Raw genomic sequence first — 23,088 nt, 5'->3', positions numbered from 1 at the left:
AAAATGGGTTTTGTGTACTGTTTGTATTTACATATATTCATTTGAGATATTTATCAATGCAAATGTAATAAAAAGAAATAAAACATTTTAAATAACAAAAAATCCTCAAAATAAAATGAGCAATTATGCAAAACTAAAAAGAATTTCATAGGATTCTAAGGAAGAGGGATGCAGGAAAACATGGTTCCTATTCTCTCTCTTCTTGCATTTAGTCCGGAAAACTGCTTAGCTTGGCTTTCTTTTTTTCTGAGGAGAAATAGCATGGGGAAAGTGCACTCGTCACTCTGAGGGTGGGGAAAGAGCATGGTAGCCTCACGGATAAAGTCAATATGGCTGCCCTCTGTTTCAGAGCTGTGTGGCCCAACGGCCAGAGTAAAGAGAGCTCCGCTGAGCTGCAAAGAAGCATAGCCCAATGGCCAGAGTCAGGAGGAAGTGGCTTAATGGGTTGCTTGTCAAAGGGGGTTGCCAGGGAAAGGGGACCCAGGCCCTCCCTGCTCCGCTAAATCCCAGCTCGGGGCCCTGGGATATTGATTTTGTGTGTTCTGATAGTGGATTACAGTTTGTTTCAGGAGAGTTCCAGAATTTCAATAAGGACTGAGATTTCGATCACACATCTTCACTGGGGTATGGTCAAAGCAATGGAAAACTGAAATCAGCAGGAAAAATTGCTAAGAAAACTTGAAAAAAGTGAAGAATGCAGAGGCTCAACCATATTTAGCACTACCCAGTTATAGGAATACTCCATCTCCAGAGCTAAATTCTAATCCAGCCCAAAGACTGATGAGCCAGAGAATGAAGCTGATCTTGTTGACAATCTGAAGGTTGTTTGATCCTGGGTATCCAGGTGCTTCATGTGGTGAACTACAGAGAAACCAACAAAAAAGACAAGTGTTTTATTACAACAGATGTGCCAGAGATATGCCAGATCTGGAGCCAGATGACAAAGTGCAAATACACCTATTAACAAAACAGGATAAATTCTGGCACAAAGCTGCAGTGGTACAACTAGGAAACGACATCATATCAAGTGCAACAGAACAATAAAGATATGAAAGTGCTAGCAGACACTTGCAAGCAGCATACTGCTTCCTGCAGGGAATTGCTTGCAAGCAACTCTTCCTGGGGAACTGAAAACCCATGAGGTTGAAGAAGTCATGTTGTAAGCAGCCACAATAAAGCTGGAAATTATTTACCCTATGTCAGAGTAAGATCTTATATGGCAGAAAATCCAGGCAAAATGAAGCATAAAATATTCATCATCTTGCCTGTGATCTCTTGTACTAAGGTTTTCCTCAGTTTTAGGGGAATCACTTGAAAACATCTGTTTCCAGCTCACAAGAGTTTTACCTTCTTGGCACTGTTGTATCCTGGTGGTTTAGGATATTGATTGTAATAGTCCCTAAACATGTATTTGCCTAGTCTTTGGGAGGCATTTTGTAAGTGAATAAAGAAGCAGATGTCAAGACCAGACCAGGTGTATGTGTCTGCAACATACTGGCAGTGTGGTACATTTGCTGACATGTATAAAACACTACGTGGGAGCAGTGCTGTCAGTGACTGTGATGATCCTGAGGAGCTGCTTCCTGGAAGAGGCTCTTTTCCTGAGAGGGCAGAAGTGGCCAAGCCACCATGAGAAGCCAGAGTGAGTATCAAGGCAAGTGCAGACTGTGGGATCTTTAGCCACTCCCGTCACTGACACACTATGGCAGGGTGAATGAATTTGAGCCTCAGAAGGATACATGAACATGCTATGCAGAGTGCATCCCCTGTGGCCTATTGGCTATTGACAAAATGGAAGTTTATCCTCATCTTGAGGATTGTGAGACTTGTGGATTGATGTGATCTTCTGGAACCAAGAACTCCCAAAACAGTGACATCTGATGCTGTAGTTAAAGCAGTAACAGATCATTATGAACTAAAACAATCTGTTAGTGTCCTGTGATTTAAATTTTACTCCTGCTTCAGGGCTCCTAATGAACCTGTCTCACAGTTTGTGGCAAATCTGTGCTAACTGGTAGCCCAATGGGAATTTGGAAATGGTGTGGAGGATACAATGTTGAGTGACAACATTGTTTGTGACCTCAATAGTGAAACTGTGCAGTTAAGGATTCTGGTAGAGCCCACTCTTAACACTCCAAAAGGCCCTGGATATCGCTGCGGCATTGGAAATGGCTGCTAGAGGCACCCAGGAACTTTCTCAAATCCCTGACAGGTGGGAGATAGGAAAGTGATGGTCAGGCCACAGCAGGAAAGGCCAGCCTCCAGGCCACTAATGCTAGCAGGACTATAGAGTGCCACCAATGGAGGGGATCATTCTCACACTGAGTATAGGCATAAAGATTCAGAGTACTATTATTGTAAAAGAGAAGACATTTGGCTAGGTGCTGCAGAACTAAAGAAAGGGCGTGCAGAGATACCTGGGAAAAGAGGGGAAATAAAATGCCCCCATTCGGGGACCTGAATGGGAAGAAGAGATAAGGTGTCTGCTTTCTTGCATCAGTCAGATTTTTATAAGAAATCAGTCAGAGCCAAGCTACAGTTGACTGGACAAAACATGAAACTGGAGCTTGACAAAGGCATAGTGATCACACAGTTGAGGCAAAAGACCTGCAAAGTTATTGCTGATGCATTCCCTAGCCTTGTCCCTTACCTGAGCTCTACGCAAGTCCTTCAATGTGAGGAAAATTCCTAAACTTGGGAGAATGGAAATAGAAGTGAGGTCAAGCTCCCAGAGAGCTCATCTCCCTCTCTTTGTCATGGCTTTGTCAGGGTCAAGTCTTTTTGGTTGGAACTGACTCTCTGCCTTGCAGGTTGGCTGGAACGAGTTCCTGGGACCTTTTGTATGACATGAGTGCAGGATCAATGAATGACCTGTTGGAAAAACTTGGGCAAGTATTTTGAGAGGAAATGAGAGAACTCCAGAATCTTGGGTTGAGACTACTTGTAGATCCTACTGAATGTCCACAGTTTTGCCAGGTCCACCATCTTCCTTATGAGCTACACGCCAGGGTAGAAGAGGAACTTGATGTTTAGAGACTGCAGGGATTATCCATGTAGTGAAATTCTCTGAATGCACTGTTCTGGAAGTGCCAGTATTACAAGCTGATGGTTCATACAGTTATGCTACAAACAAACAAACTGCAAACCAGGTTACCTGCTTGGAGCAGTACCCTTTCGACGCATAGAAGAACCTTACTAAGCTAGTTATGTTGCATACTTGACAATAGTCCTGCATGAAGGCTCTCAGAATGTAGCCACTATCAATACACATAAAGGATTCTGTGGCTATACCTGCTTAGTGTTTGGGGTTTCCTATATTTGTGCTCTCTTCCAACATGTGACGGAAGGATTACTTGCTGGATTGCACCATGTCCTGGTATACCTAAACGATGCTCTCATGACAGGAGAGAGAGAAGTGGAGTATCTGTGGAGCCTAAACGAAGCCCTACAAAGGTTAGAAGAAGCTGGGTTGCAACTCAAGTGCTCAAAGCATGTTTTTGTGGCCAAGGTGGTGGTTTATTTAAAAAATGGTATTTTGGGGAAAGGACTGTGAACCCTGGTGGAGACGGCTGAAGCTATCAAAGAAGGTCCTGTTCCAGAAAATGTGAGTTAATTTCACATATGGCAAAGATAAAGGATGTTGTAACCAAAATACAAAATTGAATCTCTGTGATCAGATTGAGAGGACTAGCTAACAACTATAGAAATACTCCCATGTTTCTATCTTTTATTCTACAAAACAACAAATCAATATTTTTTCAGAGAAAGCAGTTTTTCTAGCTAGACATCTGCTTGGTAAAGGCTATATGTATTTCATATGATGTGATCATATCAGTTTCTGGGAGTTATTGTCTGAATGCAGTTGGGTAATTGAATGAGTTTTGCAATTGCATGTCAGGTAATTACAATGGTTGCATGTCAGGTAATTTGAATTCTTAGAAATATAAATTATTTGTCTACCCATTTATGAGGTTAAGATGATAAATGAGGGAAATATTCATTTAGTGAACATTTCTTCCAAGGGTATATATAGGTAACACTGGAACTTAAACTGCTAGAAGTTTCCTGAAACTGAACGGTACTGAAAAAGAGAGAGAGAGGGCCTAAAAATATGCAATTGGATTCTGTCCAGTAAAAACGGCTGTTAGTCAAATTTGAATGTCTGTGTTGAATTATATTTTGAAACTAAAGACATAATGATTTATCCCTTGGTTATACGCATGGTTCCTTAATAACATGAATGGATGTAATACGATGCGTGAGAATGACGACTGCATTTGTGATTCATTCACTCTAGACGGTCAAGCAACATAGGTTTATTCAGAAATACATTCTATCCAATCTAGTTTTTACACTTGTGTAGCGCCCCCTCTCCACCTGGTTACCTTCTTTAAAGCCAGTCTCCTTACAGGTTTTGATGGATAGGTCTGGGTTCTTCTGGATCCAGCCACCCACTCAACTTTATTTTTTCTGATGGATTTATTTGGCGGTGCCTCCACCCGCCTCACTCCGTCCTGGCAGAGTCACCAGGGCAACTTGGGAGGAAAATTCTAGCCCAGGGTAATCCCCACATATTTGCCAGATAGTTGGAGACTCCCAGAAAATAGCACAAACACATACACTATAATAAACACAATTATATTAAACAGGAGACAAATATAACAGAACAGGGTAAAACACTATTTTTAGAGTCACCGGTGCCCAGCAACTGTAAGATCACTGTCCCGTTGGTACGCGGACTTTGTTGGGGCCCTTGATGACTGTTGACCACAAAATACTTCTCTGCAGTGGTTTAGCAGTGGGGCTGACTATGTCCAGTACAGCCCAAAGGACTCACAAATGGGAAAAGGCAGTAAATCCCTCCACAGTTTTAATATGCAGCAGGTAATAAAAACCCCAAACAAATTCCCTGACTAACTAAAAATTGGTGCACTCACACATTCCATGCATGAGCCTCAGGTTGAGAGATGACTCAGTCACTGCAAAGGGCTGCTCTCTTCTCGCATGGATCCTCTTCAGGCAGGAACCAGGCTGCTTCAGTCCCAGAATTTTCCTTCACCGTGAAGGGATACAGGGCTCAAGGTGCAGGCCACACAACTGCACCAAAATTCAAACTATAACCTCCTAGCCCAGCATTCAGACCCACACAGCAGGCAGCAGCCCTGAACTCGCTGCTAGAGCAGAGCTGACCATGCGGTGACTCTCTCACTCAGGGAGCTGGAAAGCCGACTCAGCCTGGCTGGGGAAGCCTCCCAGCAAACTCCACAACTGGGAATCAACAGTGGAGACATAAAACCCAGCTGAGGGATCCTGCCTTCAGGTCCCTAGAGGCTAGTTCTCAGGGAGAACCCTGCATGCAGGCCTGGGGCTTACTAGCTCCCACACAGCCAGTCCTCCCCTTGCCCTGGCTGGCTCCAGACTCCCCATGGTCTCTCCTTCCCCCTGGGAAGGGCATCTCACTCCCTATGGGTTGCCGGGCAGACTCTGGCCCTGGTAGGGAGGGGGAGCCAAGGCAAACTCAGAGTACCTCTCCCTGAGCTGCCAGCAGACAAGGCCCTGGGAATCTAAGTAATCTCCTTGGGGGTTACACTTGTGTGTGTCTTGTGTGTATTTTTTGCTCACAAAAGATGTCAGGTTAACCCGGCTAGATTAAATTAGTCCATCTGCAGATAGGACAAAAAAGACAGTGACAAGGAGGCTTTGCACATGCCTTATCATTGTGAAACCGAACTGACATAGAGGCACCAGCACTTGGGAGTGAGAGGGCAGCTTATTCTTCATTCCCATTCAATCTTTGATGTTTCTGCTGACCTGTCAACAAGGTTTCCAGTTAGTACCAGTTATAGGGGTGATCTTATGTCCACTCGTCCACTTGGAGCGGGACTGAGACCACCAAACTGTGTAAAAGTGGACTGTGTAAAAGGTCGTAATAGCTTTTGATCGCTATCTGCCTAGGCTGGATTTGAAACAGTGATAATGAAGTGCTCTGCTTTACCCAAACTGTCACTTCAAATTAACAAGTTCTGTTTTCATTGACTATCAGCTTTTGTTAGCCTATGAGGGTTTGTTTTCCATGGGCCGACATTTCAAAGCTCTAATCTGAATCCCCCAAAGATCAAGTGTATTTGAATCTGGGATTTTGGTCTGCTTCTAGTCACATTTTTAACATTGACATAGTTTACAAACTGTTGTGTTTAGATTTTACTGCTTATTTTTAAGTCCTGCATCAAACAGCACTATCCTCTTTCCAGCAGTGACCAATACAGTAACCACTGTGACATTGAGGCTACGTCTAGTTCAAAATACAGGCAGTCCCCAGGTTACGTACAAGATAGGGACTGTAGGTTTGTTCTTAAGTTGAATTTGTATGTAAGTCGGAACTGGTACATATTGCAGGGGAAACTCTAGCCAAACATTTCTCCAGAGCTCAGTTTTATTCTCCCACACCTCACTTCCCTCAGTCCTTTATTCTCAAACTGAGGTATCTGCTGAGAAAAGCCGCTCTGTGTCTCACTGGTCTGCTGGGGGGGGGGGGGGGGGGGGCGCTAGCTTCGCGTCTCCCTGGTCTGCTGGGGGGAAGCAGCTACTGCAGGGTTGCCTCACCCCATTTGTAAGTAGGGATCCGATGTAAGTCGGATCCAGGTAACCCGGGGACTGCCTGTAAGATACACAATTTGAACTACACAAATTGCATATCTTATTTCGAAATAGCTTATTTCATAAGTAATTTTGAAATGACTCACTATTCTGAAACATCCCTTATTCCTTGTGGAATTAGGTTTACAGGGATGTCGGAATAACGAGACCAGAATAACGGGCTTGCTGTTAAGATGCAGGATAGCTACTTCAGGATAATCTGGTATCCCGAAATAGCATTGCCGTGTAGATATAGCCTGAGAGGACAATATTCTGTTAGTGGTACAAGAAAAATTATGTTCTTATCCCTTTTTTTCTTAAGGCTGTTCTAATTCTGTCCATCATGTTTCTCTGATATACTGGTATTTCTCTAGCTATCTTTATTTAAATAGGGGTTATAATTCTCTAAAAGAACTTAGTTCTAGAAACAATTCTGTAAATTATGCACCAAACTGTAAAAATGTTTTATTCTTATAAAATTGTGCATTCTCTATTTGAAACTGCTTGTTTAAAAAACACAACCACCAAACTACTGTAGTGAGCCAGATCTATGTGGAACACAGTTTACTTTGAAAACGAGTCACACTCTTAAATTAAAAAGTGGGGGGAGTAAGAGAGAGTGTTTGTTCATATGCATATTTTCCCTTGAGGGGAAGGTCAGGCCAAAAAAGAACATGAAACATCCAGTGTCAGCACTTCAGTTTACCAATTTAAAGAAATTACAGATGTACAAAATCATACTGCGAGTAACATTTTTCAAGGGACTCTGAGAAACGGCTTCACTTTACAAGGAAAGGTGGCTAAGCAGAAAGGGGTCTTATGGGCAAAGAGTGGAAAAATTGATTTGAAATCTCTGGGGCTCTGAATATTTATTTAGCTATTGGTAAAGTACTGGTACAAATGTATTGGCTCAGCTCTTGTGATCTAACATGTACTTTATTTGCTTGCAAGCTATGAGGCACTGGCACTAATTAGAGCATGGATAGAGTATTGTTTCCAAGGGAATTTATGGCAACCAGAAAAGACAACTCCTGAAATGTGAGAATATGTTCCCTCTGGATAAAAGTAACTTGTTGCAAATCATGCCTTTAATAATTAAAGTTGAGATGACTGATAACTTACAATGTGTAGAAAACTTCCATTGGCATACAGTCATAAATTCACATTTTAAAAGAAGATTGTTATATACCTTTTAAAATATTTTAATATGATATCCTGAAAGAACAGTACAAACTCATTAAAATTATATTGTTTTATGTTGAATTTTCCACACAAGTCCTCCAAAAGCTATTTGCGTTTTAAACCTGGCCCTTCTCAGCCATAATTATTTCCATGTCCCTCAGCCATAGGCAGGCTGAGAAGTAGGCCACAAAGAAGTTTCAGGCTTGTGAGAAGAAAGAAGTTAAGAATCCTCCTATACACACTTGTGCTCACACTATTTGATGCTTATGTTTTCGTTATGGTTTGTCACTAGGAGAGTAAATATCAGTTAGTAGTAAATATTGGTTAAAACAGTTAACAAGTTAAACAATTAAAAAATATTTTAACCAATGTCACTCAAGCAGTCTGGCACAGGGCAGTTGGGGCTTGGGCTTTGGGGCTGGCTCCCCACCAGGCACATGGGGGCTGCTCCAGGCCGACCTGCTCGCCATGGATGGAGTTGGGGCTGGAGCTGCTCTGGCATGGCCATGGTCTGTCTGCTACAGTCAGGGCTCTGCCTGCTGGCCAGTCCACCGTGGCCAGCATCTCACCCACTTGCTGGCTTGATGGAGCTGGGCTGGGGTCCCTCTGGTTGGCCGACCCAGTGTGGAGGGGGCTGCTCCAGCCTGGCACGGCTAGATGGCTGCTGGGGTTGGGGCAAGCATTCTGGTAACCCTAACACTTACCATTTAACCTTTTACATCTCTGTTTGTTACATGGGCAGGGGAGGAGGAAGCAAAGAGAGGAAAATACCCCTAAACTGTATAAAAACAGAATTTCAAGTGGCACTAGTTGTGCTCCTGCACACTAGCACCTCTCTGTGGTTGCTCAGGACACTAATTCTTAGTCCCTGACCTATATAATCTGTTCTCAGTTGGGAGCACAAGTGACATTCATACCTTGCTGAGAACAGCTGAACCAATTAAGGAACTCTAGGTTATCGGAATCTTTGTCCCTGAGTTCCACGTAGATGGCAAGAGGTGTGCTTCATACCAAACTCAGCTGCACTACTGAGTTGGGGATTAAGAACTATTTGAACTCATTTGTTTCTTGGTGCTCTGGGAGGAGAGGTGCTAACTAATGGCATTCATCATTACCATGGTGCTTTGGTACAGGTGACTGGGAAAAAGCAGGATGGAAGAAAAAGAAGGGACCAGTGTAATCATTTCCCACAGTAATTGGTAATGGAGAATTTGTGTGTGGAAGGAAATGGAAGTCTGTAGGCGGTATCCCTGCTGGTTGGAGCATAATGGAAGGTTTTGGCATGGAGGGAATGAAGATGTATCTGGAGGCTGTAAAATATTAGAGAAAGCTTTTTTCCAAGTCACCTTGCTAAAGGACTTTACAATAAGGAATGCAGGAGGAGAATGAGAAGGGAAGAAGGAGAGAAAAGAAAATGAAGGACAGAGAAAAACTGCAAAATATTTAGTTGGAACTGAGGAGCAGTCAACATTATTCATACACAGAAAAGAGGGGGGACTAATTGCCTTGAAAAGCTTGCAGTGTAGGTTCAAGTTTGATGTGCCTTTGCAAAGCTTCTGCAGTTCCCTAGAATTATTTATTTGCAGGGCTGGTGACAGACATTGCTGGGTCCTGGGTGACGGGGGCCTGGGCTGTGGGCCCCAGGAAAGAGCAGACCCTGGGGCAGAAAAGGTGGGGTTAGGAACTAGCTTCCCCAAGCCAGTTCTCAATGCTGCCCACACCGTGCTGCGTGGGACTCCCGTAGTGATTTAAAGAACTGGTGGCTGCTGCTGCTGCTGCTGCTGCTGCTGCTGCTGCTGCTGCTGCTGCTGCTGCTGTTGTGGTAGTAGCAGCCTAGAGCCCTAATCAGCGTTCCCTCTAAGATTTTCCATCCGTGAGTGGAGTGAGTTTTTTCTTGTGCACCAATATTGACATCATGTGCACAGGGTGCACAGTCTCTCCACAGCCTGGTTCCAGCTGTTGCACATGGGGCAGCCCTCTCTCCCCCGCCACGTGGCCTGGGCCGCCGAAGCAGCTCCCCAGCCACCAGAGCATCACCCCTGCCACACTGACCCCACTGCCACCAGGGACTCTCCCCAGCAGACCCGCGGCAACCCCCATGCTCACCTAGGCCATGTGATGGCTGCACCTGGGCAGGACCATGGTGCTATTTTTAGCACCACCATCCTGGCCTAGGAGCAGCTGCACCGTGGCCCCAGCAGAAGTCCCGGAACATGGGGCAGCCACCCACCATACGGCCCTGCCCATGGGAGCAGCTGGGACTGGGGCTGCACGGTAGCTGCTGGGGTCATGGTGCTACTTTTAGACTCCAACTCCTGGCTGCTGTGTGGTGGCTGCCCAGCTGACCTGGGGCAGGGCAGCCACCTGCTACATGGCTCCGCCCCCTGGGACCATGGCTGTGCTGCTCTGCAGAGGAAGTGGGTGGGACTAACATTTTTCATGCACCTTAGAGGGGGAACTCTGGCCCTGATCCCTTTTAAATCACTGGATCCAGGGGCAACTGCCCAATACCTTCTCCCATCAGAGGCCCTTTTTATTTGTATCCCCTTCCTAGCTAAGCTTTTTGTAAGCATTCTTATCTTATTTTTTTGCCTGTGAATAAAGTGAGGTTGTGCTTGCCAGTGAACTTCAAGTTTGAGTATTTTTATTAAGGCCAGATCTCCTACTGACAGACTAAGAAATTTTATGCAAATATACATGAATATGTGAAAGCCTGTCAAACCCAATTTTTGTCTGTTTTCATAGTAGCAGAAGAAAACCAGACCTCAAATCTTTGGAAATGTCAGGGCCTAAGAACTATTTTTGGCTCACAGTGAATTAATGAACCCGTCTTGAGACAAGCTGGGTAAGATTTCCATTGTTCCGCAAGGGATATGGTAAGAACAAGAGGGGAAGAGGAAAAGATTGAGAGAGAGAAGAAACAAAAATAAATTTTATCTTGCCCCAGCATGGGGAATAGATTAGATTGTTTCCTCACTAGCACACTGATGAGCTGTCATGCTCAAACAGGTGTGCTGTGGATTTTTTTAAAAGTACATGTGAAAACTAGGGAAGGTTCAGAAAAGGACAACAAAAATGATTTGGGGTTTTGGAATGGGTCCCATCTGAAGATAGAATAAAAAGATTTGGGACTTTTCAGCTTAGAAAAGTGGAGACTAAGGGGGGATATGATAGGTCTATAAAATCATGACTGGTGTGGGAAGAGTGAATAAGGAAAAGTGATTTACTTATTCCCACAATATAAGAACTAGGGGTCACAAATGAAATTAATAGGCAGCAGGTTTAAAACAAACAAAAGGAAGTTTTTCTTCACTCAGCACACAGTCAACCTGTGGAACTCCTTGCCAGAGAATGCGGTGAAGGCTAGAACTTTAAAAGGGTTCAAAAAAGAGCTAGATAGATTCATGGAGGTTAGGTCCATCAATGGCTATTAGCCAGGATGGGTAGGAAAGGTGTCCCTAACCTCTGTTTCTCTGGAAGTGGGAGACGGGAGGGATCATGTGAGGATTACCTGTTGTGATCCCTCCCTCTGTGGCATCTGATATTGGCCACTGTCCGTGGACAGGATACTGGGCTAGATGGACTTTTGGTGTGACTGTTCTTATGCCTTCTGATTGGCTATCTGCTCCACAGCCCTACCTCCTCCAGGAGAGGAGCAATCAATCAGAGCTTAATCTGCATTTGACTTCCCTCCTCCCCCCAGTGGGAAATTAGGGCTCCAACAGGAACCAGAGTCATTGAGATGAGTCCAAATCCTTCGATTGAAATTGAAAATCTCCTCTGAAGCACAAAGGGATTCAGATGTGAGGTTGCACTTTTGACCTGTCCTTACCGGTGACAAGCTAGTTTTGATGCCAGCTTTCTAGAGAAACAGCTTTAGTACTTTTTCAGTGTCTGGCTTTCTTCTCTTTTGTCCCCACTCCTGTAAATTACCTCATATCATGCCAGTGTGGAGTTTCATGATAGTTTTTTATTTTGCTTAGCTAAAGCAAGTAGTAATTATATAGAGCAGTAAGATAATGAGCTGGAACATTGGTTAATATACCAGCAAGGCTGTATCTATTCGAACTGGAATTCCATTTCTGCTCATTTTGGCTTATGTTCAACATCCTCTGATTTTGCAAGATTATGTGGCTCTTGCTTATTCGTCTGCTTATGAGTAAAGCTGTACTGTGTATTCCACAGGAATAAATCCATTCAGTTATTTTATGGATAGCAAATAGCATTTCTATTCTGTGCCTACAGATGTTCTTGGCTGCCTGTGAAAAGACCTCTGATTTGGTGAATAAAAACAGGATCTGATCCTTTCCTTTCCTTTCCTTCCCATTGGCAGAAACGTGTAGTTAATATTTTTCAGCTGCTCACAAGAGAACTTAAACAAGGGCTCATCTACACACAGGAGGCTGTCTAGGTTAACTTTAAATCAGCTTCCCTGTACGTAGGCAGACCACTTGCCTAGCTTTGAGCCAGAGTGTCCTCTTTTGGGGTGGTTTGTCTTGCACCCAGCACTGGGACAAAATGGAATGTGGTTTTGTCTGGCATTGTATGGGGGTTGCCATTTTTAAGAGTGTGCTGCTCCACCCCTTCTGGCATGACCTTGAATGAACCATGTGTGCAAGGTTATACTGGTGGGGGGGACACACACTTAAACATGGTGCCCATATCATCCAGTGCAACTTCATGCACCAGGTGCCTGAGGTCATACCAGAGCAGCATGTGCTTAAAGATGGCACCCTCCATGTGGCATGTTCCCATATGCAAGGTCATACCAATGGGAGGCACTTTTCATGCAGCATAATCTCACATGCACTCTGCATGCAAGATAACACCATTGGGGGGGGGGGGGGGGTCAGGTCATGCCATTCTTAGAAGTACCAAAACCTCCAGTATTCCAGGGCATGCAAGTGGCTACCCTGCTTGTGCATACGTATTGTACAATCTTGATTGACCCAATTACATACAATATTTTTCATAGGACTCGTGCCTCATTTAGAGCCCAAAAGAGATGATGCTTTGGACATCAGAGAAGGCTATTGTCTACACAATCCTTCCCCATTTGTTGATGGAGTGAACGGTGTGTAGTGAATGAGACAGGGGATTATAAGAACAGCAAAAGATGGTCCCCAGGTCAATTCCACCATGAAAAACTGGATTCCAATTTCCTCTCTGATGGTAGGCTAGTTGCATAATTGTACACAATTGGTTACAGATTACGTATTCCTTATTTTCTGCATGCCCAACTTGGCAGAAAGGCTGAGTATTTCCAGCTGTGGTTGAAATCACTGAGAGCTGTGCTTTGAATGTGGACAGCACTATGTAATGCCAAATTCTCTGAAAATCAGGCTCATTCCATCTCAAATACAACACACAAAACAAGCAGTTTTAACCTTTAAATGCTCTGTGTGTCAGTTCCTCCTCTGTAAATAGGGATAATAATACCTCCATTCATCACCGATGAAAATAAATTAATTAATGTATGTGAAGTATTCAGATACTTTAGTGATGAGTTACATAGAAAAGCCCCTGAGGAAAATAACAATTCTCTCTTCATGGCAGAGTTTGAATAGTGTGCAGTACATAAATCATAGGGACACAGTCAGAGCAAAGCAAAATATTGAATAGCTGCTCATTCAGTGAGCATTACCCATCCTGTGCATGGAATGAAGCAGGGATGCAGTAGAAAAATTAATATGTAACCATGTAATTAAAGGCTATCTGATAAATACCTATGACAGCTCCCTCTTTCTCCTCTTTCTCGCCTTACAGCGCTGAGAGGTAATGGGAACGGAGACAGATTAAAACATTAGTGAGGAACCTAAAAGACTGAGAAATTGGGATTATGGAATGTTGCGACAAGAGAGATAATGAAAAAGTATTGAAGATGATGGGTGGGAGAGAGAAAATGAGGGAAAGAAAAAGAAAGGAAAGAGCAGCGAGGAACGGAAATGACCAGAATGTAATGTGAAAGTGTGTGCATGAAAGTATGCAAGGGCACACAAGCCATGGAAACTACTGTCACTAATTTCCCCTCCCTCCTCCCCCATGCACTGAAGAGTAGTTGGACTATAGAAAAGTAGCATTTGGTCCATACATAGTACAGGGTGATCCTTTCTGGTCCAGCACCCTCAGGAACTGAGCGGTCCCGAACCACAGTGTTTTCCAGACCAGGGGAGGTCAAGGCTCCCCTCCTGGCTGCCAGTCCTGATTCCCGCACAAGTCCCATTGCTTCCAGCCCTGGCAGGGCTGTGCTCCCTGATTTGCTGGCTTGACTGGGTCTGTGTTCCCAGGCACTGGCCCTGCAGCCTAGTCGGGTCTGTACTGTCCACTATGCTGGCTGACTGCCACCAGGGCTGCGCTCCATACTGCCAAGTGTACAACCAGCTCCTGAACCTGGCCAGCTGAGACTCTCTGATCCAGCAAAATTGTTGCCAGACCAGAGGATACTGGATTTTAGAGGCTTAACCTGTAGCTCATTTTGCCAGCACACTTGAATCTTTGGGCTAGCTTGATTTGCTGTATATTTTAGAATTGTAGTTGATTAATCTTTGTTTTTTTTTCCCCCTTCCAGAGAATGCTTGCAATAGCAAACGTCTTGATCTCGTCTTCATCATCGACAGCTCTCGCAGCGTACGCCCGTATGACTTTGAAAAAGTGAAGGAATTCATTTTAACCATCTTGCAGTTCCTAGACATCGGTCCTGATGTCACCAGAGTAGGCCTCATTCAGTATGGCAGCACAGTCAAACATGAGTTTTCCTTGAAGACATTCAGGAGGAAGCATGATATGGAACGAGCAGTGAAAAGAATGATGCACTTGGCCACTGGGACCATGACTGGGCTGGCTATTCAGTATGCAATGACCATTGCATTTTCGGAATCAGAAGGAGCGCGGCCACTGAGCCAGAATGTGCCCAGAATTATCATGATAGTGACAGATGGGCGACCACAGGATCCTGTGGCAGAGGTTGCAGCTAAAGCCCGGAACTCAGGCATCCTGATTTTTGCCATCGGTGTGGGAAGAGTGGATATGAACACTTTGAAGTCCATTGGAAGTGAACCTCATGAAGAGCATGTCTTTTTGGTGGCTAATTTCAGTCAGATTGAAACACTAACCTCTGCATTCCAGACTAAACTTTGCGGTAAGACAGATATTTGTGGATTTGAAAGCCTGGGTGAAAATATTCAGGGCAAAAAGCAAACATGTAAAAACATCAAAGAAAAGTTATTTAGGTTTTATAGCTTCAGAGGGGTAGCTGAGTTAGTCTGTTACAGGAAAATCTTAAAAAACAACAAATAGTCTAGTAGCACTTTAACAAAACATGTAGATGGTATCATGAGCTTACATGGGCAAAATATATAAAATATAAAGAATACTCCAGTCATCTGAAGAAGTGGGTTTTGCCCACGAAAGCCCATGATACCATCTACATGTTTTGTTAGTCTTTAAAGTGCTACTAGACTATTTGTTGTTTTATAGTGCAATATAAAAACTAAGCAGAAAGCTAACTAAACCAGAAAAAAATGGAGACTAATTTATATAAAATGTATACACTAATAAAAGTGATTTATCCCAAAGACATTCAGATTAGCAAACATCTGTAGTGGAGAGAATCAATTCTGCAGTTGAACCCATTACAGTGTGATTTAATTCTCAGTGAAAATATGAAATGGGTGAAATACCAATACAATTCCTTTACCATTTATTATTGTTATTATTCATTAATTATTTTAGCTGAATTTACCATCCTTTGTTACTTACATGTCAGATAAGTAATTTGATCTATGTTAATATTTTTAATTATTTCATTTAGTACTGATCTGTCAATGTGAAAGTATCATTGTTGTCATATTCTGGGTGCAGTCCAGATCAGTGATGGGTTGTTTCACTACTTATCCTGTAACCCTGGGTGCCTTAAATTGCTCTGCTGCTATAGCTCCCTTGCTTGGATGCTCCCAACCATCTTACGAGCATTCATTGAATGTTTGTCTCATATGTAGCTCTGGGCCTGCAACTCTGACTCCAGCAGCTTCCTTTTGGGGTGTAAAATGCCACAGTCTTCTATACACCAGATTTTTGGTTACACCTGGCAGGAGAACCCCAACTCCTCATGGTCCAGAATTTTCCTGAAACTGTGCCTCCTTTCTTGGACCATTCAGGGGTTTGTTTGCTCAATTAAAGGACAAAATGCACAGATTACCACCTTAACTGGAGTTAGCAAACACTTCAATTCAACCACATCACTGTGTGTGTTTCAATGAAAAGTAAAACAAGTTTATTAACAAAAGTGAGTTCAAGTATGAAGCATAGCGTTAGAAATGGTTACAAGCAAATAAAAGTGAAAAACACTTCCTAAAGATTAAGATTTAATAAAAACTTAATCTTAGTTGAAGGTCTGATTTTTACCACATACCTTCCAGCCAGAAAACTAACCATAACTAACCACCTCGCTCACCAACATCTTCCACAAACTCCAAAGCACTCTGTTCCTTTGAAAGGTAACTTAGGTTCTTTTCCCTTCCCTTTCAGAGGTCAGTGACCTTTTGAAATGGATTATTTTGAAGGTTGTCCCTTTCAGAAAGTAATTCCAGCTGTGGGGAAGGAGACATGGAGTCTGGTGGTGAAAGGAAGTGCCATGCTGATTTCTTACCCCATTGTTGCTTCCAGCACAGCTTGTTATGACTGTATGCAAACACACACACTAATACAGACTGGCAAAGGATTGCACAGCCACTTCTGCCCATCCCTGGCACATTTCTGGACTGCATACAAGCCGCCAGCTATATTTTGGACATGAGCTACATTTAGCCTAAATAGACTAGATTTGTAAGTGGACTACATTCCACCTCCCTCTCCTTCATACACCTCACTGTTCACACAAGGCTTGTTAAACCGTTGGGATGGGAAGGAGCAGCATAGTAACAGGAAAGGCAGTAGAAGGCACATATTTTGAACATCTCTGCACATCATAGCAAGAATGCGAGTTTCTATTAAAACTTTATTTCTAAATGCTTGTTCCACTGCTTGTACTTCCTGGAGTCCATTTAATACTCCATGGAGGGGAGGCATACGCTGTGCCATTAGCAGATACGCACAGCTCCCTGTGGCTGGTAATAACTTTTATATTCGTTCATAATCCAGAAATCCTTCCCATTACTATATTAATAAATACACACATAGAGCTAAAAACCTACCAAGTTCTGGGGCAACTTCTGCCTCCTCTGTTTCGGTTGTAAGTTCCATGGCAGGCTGCTTCTCTGGGGAGATGTCAAAAAGCTCCTCTGAGTATACCCCTGAGATGTGCAGCAGCTGCTCTAGCAGCAAAGCCTCCTTCAGGACTGGTTTCAGGAACAGAATCATTTTGGTAACATCATCTGGTTCTATCCTGGATTGAGGAGGTCACCACTCTGGTTGACTGGGCTGTCATGAAGCTCTGGTGGCTCTGTACTTGGTGCAGCACCCAGCCATGGGCCAAACCCCTCACAAAAAGAGGCTGAAAGACAGCAAGTCCCCAGATGCATAGGTCTCATCCCTGCTCTTCTGATAGCCATTCTTGAGCCACTTAATCCTCTCTCTGCCCTGGGAGCGTGCCCAGTGAATCCCCAGTGCTGCCAGCTTCTTCACTATTTCTGGGCATGTATGGTAACGCTGTGGCCATTGCAAACAACAGGAAAAGGTTCAATGTGTCTGCAGCTCAGCAATCACAATAAAATGGAAGGGTTAAATGCTGAGCTATTGTACCTGAACAAGGAGGCTTGCTTCCATTTCCTGGGAGTCAAATGGCTGTAGAAAGGAAAAAGAACACCGGTCCGTGGAGTTGTGGGATGACATTGGAAGACTCTCAGGTCCCAAGTCTGGGGCTTTGAGGCTGAGCTGTACTGCAAGGCAAAAGATAGAATGTGGGCCTGAGCCCCTGTGGGACTGGTCTCTTACCATCCACCCACAGTGCGGACCAGGCCTGAGTGGGACAGAATTGTGTGTAGATAGAAATGGGATTTGGACTAGAACCTGGGTCTAAGAACATAAAAATGGCCATACTGGGTCAGACCAAAGGTCCATCTAGCCCAGTATCCTGTCTTCCGACAGTGGCCAATACCAGGTTCCCCAGAAGGGGTGGATCAAAGACAATGATCAAGCAATTTGTCTCCTGCCATCCTTCTCCAGCCTTTGACAAACAGAGGCCAGGGGCACCATGCCTTACCCCCTGGCTAATATCCTTTTATGGACCTAACCTCCATTAATTTATCTAGCTCTTTTTTTAAACTCTGTTATAGTCCTAGCCTTCACAGCCTCCTCTGGCCAGGAGTTCCACAGGTTGACTGTGCGCTGTGTGAAGAAGAACTTTCCTATATTAGTTTTAAACCTGCTACCCATTAATTTAATTTGGTGTCCTCTAGTACTTATATTATGGGAACAAGTAAATAACTTTTCTTTATTCTCCCTCTCTATACCACTCATGATTTGATATACCTCCATCATATCCCTCCTCAGTCTCCTCTTTTCTAAACTGAAAAGTCCCAGTCTCTTTAGCCTGTCCTCATATGGGACCTGTTCCAAACCCCTAATCATTTTAGTGGCTCTTTTCTGAACCTTTTCTAAGGCCAAAATATCTTTTTTGAGGTGAGGAGACCACATCTGTACACAATATTCAAGATGTGGGTGTACTATAGTTTTATATAGGGGCAGTAAGATATTCTTCATCTTATTTTCTATCCCTTTTTAAATAATTCCTAGTATCCCGTTGGCTTTTTTGACTGCTGCTGCACACTGCATGGACATTTTCAGAGAATTATCCATGATAACTCCAAGATCTCTTTCCTGATTAGTTGTAACTAAATTAGCCCCTATCATATTGTATGTATAGTTGGGGTTATTTTTTCCAATGTGCATCACTTTACCCTTATCCACGTTAAATTTCATTTGCCATTTTGTTGCCCAGTCACTGAGTTTGGTGAGATCTTTTCGAAGTTCTTCACAGTCTGCTTTGGTCTTGACTATCTTGAACAGTTTAGTATCGTCTGCAAACTTTGCAACCTCACTGCTCACCTCTTTCTCTAGATTGTTTGAGTAAGTTGAATAGGATTGGTCCTAGGACTGATCCTTCGGGAAAACCATTAGTTACACCTCTCCATTCTGAAAATTTACCATTTAGTCCTACCCTTTGTTTCCTGTCTTTTAACCAGTTCTCAATCCATGAAAGGATCTTCCCTCTTATCTCATGACAGCCTAATTTACACAGAAGCTTTTGGTGAGGGACCTTGTCAAAGGATTTCTGGAAATCAAGTATACTATATCTACTGGATCTCCCTTGTCCACATGTTTGTTAACCCCTTCAAAGAACTCTAAAAGATTAGTAAGACATAATTTCCCTTAACAGAAACTATGTTGACTTTTGCCCAACAAATTAATGTCTAAATCCAGGATTACATTTCAGGTTACATTTCAGACAACCTTAATTCTAGTATTTAATGACTTTTGAGTTATTTGACTTTGCCATTGGATGTTCTTCTAAGGTTGTGTGTGAGAGAGGGGTTTTTTTTATGTAATAGTCTATAAATACATTTTGTGCTGCAAATTCTCTAATGCCTGGAACATATAAAATGACTTTCTATTCTACTTAGCAGTTGGCAGATTTAAAAGATATTTTGCCATAATAAGATAGTATTTAATTATTATGGCTAGTGGCATACAGTCAGGAGGAGACTTGTGTTTGGAGAAACATCAAAGAGCTTAAATTTCACTTTCAGAAGAGTTTTAATGCAAAAGAAAAAGACAAGGAGTCCCAGCAGATTCTTGTTCACATAAATGATAGCTCTTGAAAAGTTGTAGTACAGCTGATTATATTATGATCCATCATTTTAATACGAGAGTTAGAAATAGTGTTGGTTTGTACATTGGTTGTGAATTCATAATGCTAGTGACTGTTCCAAGACTAGACACAGGGTATGTTTTTCTCAACCGCAATGTTTTTTCTAAAAAGTACCACATACACCACATGCTGAGCTGTTTCTCTGGTTTCTGTTGGGATCATTAGAAAAATACTAGCAGATTTCCTCAGCATTGCCTGGTTGTACCAAAACAGAGCACTACTCCAAATATCTCCATTTTATCTATTTTCTGTAAGATTTATTGAGAAACAGTCCTCTTCAAGGTTCAGCCTATCTTTCTGGCTCATCTCGGCTCCTCTGTCTTTTTCAGCATTTGCTCAGATTATGTCAATTTTGAGAACTATACTTGCTTTAGTGATTCTCTTTATTCTCTTTTCTGTTTGGTTTTATGAGAAGCAGTCCCCTTATAGGCACAGCCCATTGTCCTGGCACAAACAAACTGTTATGTTGCTTTAAGTTATTATAAGAGGAAGCTGTATACTGAATTTGGTGGTCCTAGCCCTTACCGTTAGGAGGAGTTCTTAATCAAACAGACAAACTCTCCAAAATAGATGAAAGTTAAATATATATAGTCTATACATTTAAAGGGTTCACCCATCTAGTACAATGAAGACCTGTGAAGACTTAGTTGGCTATTGCACAAAGTACACTTACCCATAACTAGGTATTCACTGCGAACGGTTTCACCGTGGGTAACAGAAGTGATGTATAAACAATGTTCATTAAAATAAATAAAACACCAATTAGATTTATTTTCATACACAGTAAGGCAGATATCTTACAATGTTGAATACTGTGGATTTTAATGGCATATGTTGCTTTTGTGAATAGAGTTATCCATGTGCAAGTTTTCTACCTTTAGTTAAAATTTTACATGGAATTAAAATAAATAAAACACCAATTAGATTTATTTTCATACACAGTAAGGCAGATATCTTACAATGTTGAATACTGTGGATTTTATCCACAGTAGAAAGAAAGGATAGGAGGGGATTCTTAATGCCCAGAGTCAGTCTGATCTAGAAAGTAAAAGTTCAATAAAACAGCAATAAATATTCCAGAACTAGCCCTAACTGCTATCTTTCCATCGGCTTTTCCCACTTCTATGTATTTTGCTATTTTTAAGTTGCAATTTAATTTGGTGAGAAAATAAAAAAATATTTTTGTAATTTAGAAAAGCTCATACTCTGTTTTTCCTGAGGAAAAAAATACTAGGGCCCAGTTTCTGTATATTGGGCTGTGGGGGAATGGGCCTCAGTTTAAGCTAGTTTCATGCTTATCTGACCCACAGCACTGCATGACCTGAATAGTGCAAGTTTCCTCATCAGTTCATCTGCTATTCACTCTATTTCATTAGTTTGATGTACTTTTTTCATTCAACAACCATGTAATTAAATACTCTGTAAAGATGAATGTATTTCAAGTCATTTTATTTCTTGATCCACTCTAGTGTGATGTATTTGTTTAATTGGGCTGCATAGTCCATTAAAATCCACAGTATTCAACATTGTAAGATATCTGCCTTACTGTGTATGAAAATAAATCTAATTGGTGTTTTATTTATTTTAATTCCATGTAAAATTTTAACTAAAGGTAGAAAACTTGCACATGGATAACTCTATTCACAAAAGCAACATATATATTTCAGCAAGACACAGAAATATTTTGAAATACAAAATATTTTCAGGCATAAATATATACTGCTTATTATGGTTTTGTTGTATTTTTCACAAGAGCACATGAAATTTTAAGACTTCCATATATGTTTTGGCTGTTAAAAAATAATTTTAGAACCTCTAGATTTTTATAGTATAATCCTTAACAAGCAATTTATTTTCACTTTAGTTATACTTACCATTAACTGATCATGGTAATGACTGATGTTTTGACTTTTTTTTTCAGTGCCCCATGTGTGCAGTATAATTGAGCATGGTTGTGATCACTTCTGTATTAACACTCCTGGCTCCTATATGTGCAAATGTAAACAAGGATACATCCTGAATGCTGACCACAAGACTTGCGGCAGTAAGTTGTCTTTTCTAACTTATTTTTTTCTCATTCCCATCACACATGCAAACTCTCATACCTTCAGTGAGGGGGGGAAAAGAGGTTTCAAGACAGCATGAAAACTTTGAACGTCTCCAAAACAAACTAGATGGGGCAAAGTTTTGCCTCTTTTTTTTTTGGTAAATGGGAAAGCTGTCATTAGCCCTTCCAGGGCCTGTCAACTTTAAGTTAACTTTTAAAAATGGTAGCAGTGTACTGTAACATAGTGAAATGGTATTTATATTTGTTGGTGTATTAAAGCCAGAAGATCTTGGCAAGAATCAAGACAGGAACACAAGCATTTCCATAGCAGCTCTGACCAACATTCCATCTCAGCCAGTATCCTGTCTCAGGTTGTAGCCAGTACCAGACATTATGGGAAGGGGTAATAAACCCAACAGGGACAATTATGAAATAACATGAAGGGAAGTTTCTTCCTAACCAGTATTTAAATCAAGTGATTTTAAATCCTTTCAATAAACTGTTTTAATTTTCTTATCTAACATAATTGTGGATACTTTTGTTTTTCACATGAATGGCTAATATAAACAATTGTCTGTATAGTAATGAGTTCCACCAATTAATCGTGCTTTTTTAAAGACTATTTCTTTTTATGAGTTTAAAATTTGTTGCCTTTCAATTTAATTGCATATCAAGTTCTTATATTATGTGAGAAGGTAAACTGGGGGATCCATAAGTTATCATTTCTATGCAATCCATCCATTTTAAATACCTCTATCCTGTTATTTATCATGTGTGGTATCGCCCGCTATGCACAAGACACACACTCACTCTTAAGTATTGCTATTTTAAATGAAAAAGTCCCAGTCACTCCAACCTTTCCACACATAGAAGTCTGTCAATACCTCTAATCATTTTATTGCCTATCTCTGATCCCCTTCTGTGTCTGCTATCTATCCTCCTCTATGAGAGAGAAGGATCAGAACTGACTATAGTAGTCAGTGTAAGGGTACCAGTTGTGTAAAGATATTATATTATTTTTGGCCCGTTCTTTATGCACCCTATCATTTTGTTTGCTTTTTTGACTACCCTTTCGCAAAGAGATTTCATCTGTGAGAGCTCTTCTTCACTTTACAAAGCTTTAAGAATAATACTTTATACTTCTACAGCTTCTTCTATCCAAGACTCTCAAATTACTTTGCAAATATAATAAATTAAACTTCACAATACACCCATGTACACTTTGTATTACTGCTCTCATGTTACGCATGGGGAGATTTGAAACTTACAAGTCACTTGTTCAAGCTCATGCAGCATGTAGGTACTGAACCCAGATCTCCTACCTTTGTGCTTTTATCCCATTCTTGCTTTTTATTAT

The 23,088-nt window shown here is 41.9% G+C and overlaps 1 protein-coding gene across 6 annotated transcripts in view; it reads left to right on the top strand.

The window, feature by feature from the left end:
- Positions 1–23,088, top strand: part of MATN2 (matrilin 2) — a 108,311-nt gene that overhangs the window by 13,508 nt on the left and 71,715 nt on the right. For 5 of the 6 annotated variants that reach the window (XM_075920331.1, XM_075920332.1, XM_075920328.1 and 2 more), the window contains 2 exons: positions 14,387–14,956; positions 21,606–21,728. In XM_075920331.1, the coding sequence (XP_075776446.1) occupies positions 14,387–14,956; positions 21,606–21,728 (693 nt within the window). Of the gene's footprint in view, positions 1–10,644; positions 10,664–14,386; positions 14,957–21,605; positions 21,729–23,088 lie in introns of those variants that run through there. The other variant, XM_075920333.1, reaches the window with a different exon arrangement.

The sequence above is a fragment of the Pelodiscus sinensis genome, chromosome 2, assembly GCF_049634645.1.
Source record: "Pelodiscus sinensis isolate JC-2024 chromosome 2, ASM4963464v1, whole genome shotgun sequence".
Lineage (NCBI taxonomy): Eukaryota > Metazoa > Chordata > Testudines > Trionychidae > Pelodiscus > Pelodiscus sinensis.
This window is presented reverse-complemented; position numbering and strand designations above follow the sequence as displayed.